The sequence below is a fragment of the Diadema antillarum genome, unplaced genomic scaffold (genome assembly GCF_040938485.1).
Source record: "Diadema antillarum isolate AM-2024a unplaced genomic scaffold, OU_Dant_1.0 seq00000637_RagTag, whole genome shotgun sequence".
Taxonomy (NCBI): domain Eukaryota; kingdom Metazoa; phylum Echinodermata; class Echinoidea; order Diadematoida; family Diadematidae; genus Diadema; species Diadema antillarum.
Window position 1 is genome coordinate 669897 of NW_027271554.1, and position 6000 is coordinate 675896.

A 6000-nucleotide genomic window follows, 5' to 3' on the forward strand; every position below is an offset into this window, starting at 1 on the left:
TGGTATAATTTTAGTTGGTCAAGACAAACATCCGTTCTCCGTATGATTATATTCCTATGAATTCGGGAACCTACAGTTTTACAAGCGTTATAGCTTTTGTGTAGGCCCCATCATATTTCTGATACTTACTTGTGACATCTTCATATGATATGACCATATAGATTTGTGTCAAGTATAATTTCTTTACTTCTTATTCTTCAATCAAAAGACATGATTGTATATATTTTGTATTCTTGTTTTATTGTCAATAATTTTGTAATATCAACATTGAGAAAGTGGAAATATGAAATAAATTTGAACTGAACTGAACTTATATGCATTGCAAATGCACATTGTCACGTATTGTATAACTCCCCTGATCATGATCTGCATCAAATGCGAATTTATAAAATTATTTATACTCTATTCTTCTGCAAATTGTTCATTTTTCGTCAGATTACGTGGATGCGCGTACTTAACACTTTAAAACCAAAGATTTTGTTGAGCACATCATCTGTTAATGACTGCCCAAATACTATTATGATTAAGAAAGCACAATGTATGGAGATAATGCTAATCTGTTCAGTCTAGGGGAAGTTGCATTCCAATGTCATTTGTAATCAAGTCAATTCAACAGTATTTGACAGATGATGTCAGCAACAAAATTGTGCGTGTGAAGGTTTTTATTCTATCTTTTTTTTGGTGGATTCATCCAAGGAATCGGAAGAAAATTAGTAGAAAATTATTATGTTGTAACACGATATGATAAAATCATATATATATATATAAATATATATATATATATATGAAGGGTTTGTTTGCAAAAACCGATAAGTCCATTTTTGAAGATTTTGAAGTACAATCTCTGTCATAAAGTACAAAAAAAATACCTTTTAAATGATATATTGGTCATTACATATATAGGTATATTTTGGAAGTTATGGTCAAAAGAAGCAAAAATTTTCTTATTATTCTCTTTATTTTTCTTGACCTTTAATCGCAAATATCTCCATTTGGCAAATATGGACTTACCTTTTTTTGCAAACAAACTCTTCATATATATAAGTGATGGTTATGGTACTAGAAATCGACACATTAACAATCCAGTCAACATGCATTTGTGTTGTATATACTCCTTTAAACGACAGTCGTCTTTCGAAATCGACCATCATTCTTCTAGGCATCATTCTCACGTTTTCAAACATGTTTGTCTCTGTTTAGAGATATCACCGGCAACCAACTCTCCGTTGTGACTAGAAAAACGTTCAATGGACTAGTGCATCTTGATACACTGTAAGTTAACATAACGCAAACCTACGCTATTGACTTTCAATATACTGTCAATACGATTACGATTACGCTTTTTCATGTGGTCTTACATTCTTTCATGTATATACTAACTATGTACATATGACTGTATGATTTGTAACTCCGCATGTAGGTATTTTCATGCGTTCGTCTAGTTATCTTAAAACAAGAATGTAGGAGCATGTTATTTTATGATAATCAGGCATTAGGATTATCACATAAAAACACTAATTTTCTCAATAAACAATAACTGTAGACGATTACTTCTAAAAATAATTCTATTAGCCTACAACTTGGTCATATTTTCATATTTAACATTACTTAACATTGATTATAATGATTAACATGTTTACAATGGTTGTTTCCATGCCTGACTCACACTCTAGAACTATTTTGAAGCATTGAAGCTTGGTTTTTGCTTCATCTGCAAATGGTAAATAATACCTCAAAAATAAATGTATGTGTATCATTTGTGTCAGACTGACGGACGAGTATCGCTTTTGCTGCATGGCCAAGCACGTGCCGCAATGTCGCCCTCTACCGAACGAGTTCTCCTCGTGTGAGGACCTCATGTCCAACGTCATACTGCGCATGTGCATCTGGCTGCTGGGTATCGTGGCCCTGGTCGGCAACGCCTTCGTCATCGCCTGGAGAATAAACAGCAAGCGAGATAATCGGGTGAGGAAGTGGTGGCCGAGTTGTGACGGCAGGGTCGGCAGTGTATATGAGAAGTGAAGTCTGAATCTATTCAATTTTATTTTTTTTTTTTTGGACCATTATGCCTATTTAACCATCAAAAAAGCAAAATCTGTAATGTTCATCTAAAGGGAAATCCGCATCATCGTCGTGTCGGTAGGGTGTGGGAGTGCACATAGAGCTAACAACATTTTGTCATGCGCAGGGATGAAAGCACGTTAACGACAATCTGCCATGAACACGACGAAATAATACAATATGTCAAGCACAACACGGAATGCTCGGTCAAAATTTGATTAAAAGTACGGAAGTTATGAAATTTCAAAGATTTACTCGGATCTTTTTTTTTTTCAAAATAGTTCTTGAACTGTTGATATGAATATGTAAATGAGTAAGCTGAAGATGTCATCTTGATTATTTCGGCCTAAATTTACTGCTCTTTAACGCCCAGGTACATTCGTTCCTCATAACCAACCTGGCCATTGGGGACATGCTCATGGGCGTCTACCTACTCATCATCGCCGCCGTCGACGCCTTCTACCGCGGCGTCTACATCCTTCACGACAAGAACTGGCGCGGCAGTAGCCTCTGCCAGTTCGCCGGGTTCCTGTCCACTTTCTCCAGCGAGCTGTCCGTGTTGAGTCTCACGATCATCACCCTCCACCGCCTCTCCTCCATCGTCTTCCCATTCCGCATCAAGGATATGGAGTTCACGCGCGCCGTCTGGGTGATGGGCGTGTCCTGGGCGCTAGTCGCTTTTCTCGCGGGGCTCCCGCTGTGCGGACTGGCGTACTTCGGCAACTTCTACGGACGCTCGGGCGTATGCCTGGCTCTGCACATCACGCCGGACTGGCCCAGCGGGTGGGAGTACGCTGTCTTCATCTTCCTCGCCATCAACTTCGTCTCCTTCATGACGATACTGATCTCGTACGGCGTCATGTTCAACGTGGCGCGGAAGACGCAGAAGGCGGCCATGAGGTCGTTGAGCTCGAAGGTCAGCGACTCGATGGCGAGGAGGATGTCGGTCATCGTCTTCACAGACTTCTGCTGCTGGATGCCAATCATTATTTTGGGCGTGGCCTCGCTGTGCGGCGCCTCTATACCACCCGCTGTAAGTTGTCAGCAACTTAAAAGAACACACACACACACACACACACACACATTAGCATACACATACAGAAAAACACAGACACACAGACACAGACACACACACACACACACACACACACACACTTCTCTTTTGTTTGACAGTGATCTTTAGTAGATTTCCATAATTTTCATAACAAAACATATATCTTGAACGTATGCAACAATATTCAGTCAACAATGATTTATCAAACGAAAAACAAGCAATCGATACATAATAGAATCAAAACATAACATAACACACACAAACATACACACACACACACACCACACAAACATACACATACACCACACACATTAATGATAATCGACATGCACTCACCCTAGTTTTTACAACACTACTTAGGCGCTTGAAAAAAAGATGATATCATGATGGAATTCTCATAAAATCCTCGTCTCAAATTGCAACTCTCATATTATAGAAAGTTGAATTGTTAAAAGTTAAACGCTTCCACATGAGAGAGAAAACATCATGTATGAAATTTCTGAAAAAAAGATGATATTGCCAAACCTTGGTAAACATATCAAAATGAAATACATTTTCAGGAACGATAAATTCTTAACTTGAATCGAATTGAACTGATTTGAACTGCATTGAATTGCATTGAACTTGTCTTTCTTTAAACCTTTGTTGTTGTTGTTGTTGTTGTTGTTGCAAGGAGTGATAGTTGTTATCTTCATTTGTGTTACGCACGAAATTCATGTTATTTTCTAATATTTGTAAAAACTCAGGTAACAAGCATCTTCCAAATTAAATAACGTAAATCACAACCAAAGAAGTTCTATAAAATGACTAAACGTTAAAAATGAGATATCAAATAATTTATAGTTATTTATCTATCTATCCATTTATTATATGATTTTGTTTTCATTGCGTGTCACTGCTGTCATTTCGAAGAATGGATCATATCGCGCAGCCTTTCAGGTGAATCGTTTATTACCACTGCGTTCAATAATGATAACGTTTTATGGTACCGGAGGCAAAAATGTTAACTGGTAGTTGTTACCTTATTGTCACGCGACGACAGGTATACGCGTGGGTAGCCGTGTTCGTCATGCCCGTCAACTCGGCTGTCAACCCCGTCCTGTACACGCTGGGTAGCGCTCCAACCATACGTACGCTCCTCAACCGAGCCAGGAGCACAATCTCGTCTCAGGCCACGCACACAACGGACTACAAACTGGCGATGAACTCTACAGGTATAATGGCGCGGACCAGAACTGTATTATTCTCGCATCATAATCATATCATAGCATGCACTCACGTAATTTACTCTTGCTGCTGACCACACCCTGATATTTGAAAAGCATCAGAGAGATTTTCCTTTCTTTTTTTCACTTTGTTTTACCCTTTTGTTAAAAGGAAATAATTATACAATAATTGAATAGAATAGACTGAACATCATGTTGATTAGACATGGACATGGTGATGAAGATGACCGGTGTTCTGACCTTTCCTAACTTTTCACGTCACGCATATTTGTAAAATTTCCCTCTTCCTTTCAACTTAGCAACAGATTTTATTTTGAAATATAAGAACTTGCATTGATTTTGGCAATTTTCAAATCTATATAAATACAAACTTTTCAAAACAACTGATGAAAACCATGTGAGAAGTGACACCGATTTCTTAGTGCCTAACTGTATTATCAAAGCAAAATCAGAGCAACAAAATTCCTATTATCAGACACTATCATACGATGTGTGCATTATTGTTTTTTACTGGATGAGAGAGTACATTCTTCTCGTTGTCGTGCATCAAAACCGTTCATTATTTTCCAGATAAGAAGCAAATGAGTAGGACCGGGGGTAAAGGCCGTCCCGGTCGGGGCATGACCAACATGGTGGCCACAACGAACTCGAAGCCGATCTCGATGACGGTGAAGCCCAAGCTCCCTCCTCCCTGCCCGATGGAGAAGCTGAAGATGAACGACATCGGACATCAGGGTCATCATCGAGACGAGGACGACGTCGGCGAGAAAGCGGCACTGACATCGGGCTACAACAATAATGTGAGAACATCAGAAAACATCTGAGCCTCAGCGAGGCGAAAGAGGCAAATAAATGGCGGAGTAGAGAACATTCAGAGATGAACTTTTCGTGATAGAGTTTCGACGTTGTGAAATATTTAGAGCTACCATAGTCTCTATTTATTTATTTATTTATCTATCTTATCTTATTGTCGACGCAATATCGTGCCATGTGATGCATTGAGTGCGAGGGAGAAAGAGAGAGCGAGAGAGCAAGAGAGAGGGAGAGATGACCAGAGGTAAGACAGAAAACTTCTGTGATATTTATGAACAAAGACATCTGTAACCGTTTTATTTTCACGGACACCATAATGTATTCATGTTACAACGCCGTGAGTATGCACCATACCATGAGTTTACATACGCTGTCCTCGAAAAGCTCACTGCCAGCTCGGGTGGTGCCCCGGATTTTTGGCTGTGGCGCCATCATGCGGGCAAAAGATACAAACGGACGTATCCAAGTTAGTGCATAAAAATGTTTCGCAAGTTCACATCGACAATCGTAATAAGAATCAAGCCATGCGGAAATCAAGACGAGCCAGCCATGTCAGTGGTGAATAATGTGGCTCGTGATCTGCCGGCCCACGATGGACAAAATGAAGAACAATTGTTGTTACCAGAAGGTGGTGCGTTACCATGGTTACATATAATATTTATACTTATGCGGAAACGTAAGAATGACGTTTGGTTATAATACATGTGCCATTTGGATATAGATTGTCATTCAACTAATGTAACTCCGAAATTAGTATAAATCACAAGACTGGTATGGAAACTTACGTCGTGTGATTAACAATCAGTTTCTTCTGGCGTCCTTCCAGTGGAAGAATGGTCCGTATTA

The 6000-nt window shown here is 39.3% G+C and overlaps 1 protein-coding gene across 1 annotated transcript in view; it reads left to right on the top strand.

Annotated features, from left to right (window-relative positions):
* LOC139736347 (G-protein coupled receptor GRL101-like) overlaps nt 1–5537 on the top strand; it is a 38203-nt gene extending 32666 nt beyond the window's left edge. The window contains exons 20-24 of the mRNA XM_071647103.1: nt 1201–1272; nt 1767–1965; nt 2435–3094; nt 4158–4329; nt 4912–5537. Of these exons, the coding sequence (XP_071503204.1) occupies nt 1201–1272; nt 1767–1965; nt 2435–3094; nt 4158–4329; nt 4912–5165 (1357 nt within the window). The 3' untranslated portion in view covers nt 5166–5537. The remainder of the gene's footprint in view (nt 1–1200; nt 1273–1766; nt 1966–2434; nt 3095–4157; nt 4330–4911) is intronic.
* The last annotated feature ends 463 nt before the right edge of the window (nt 5538–6000 follow it).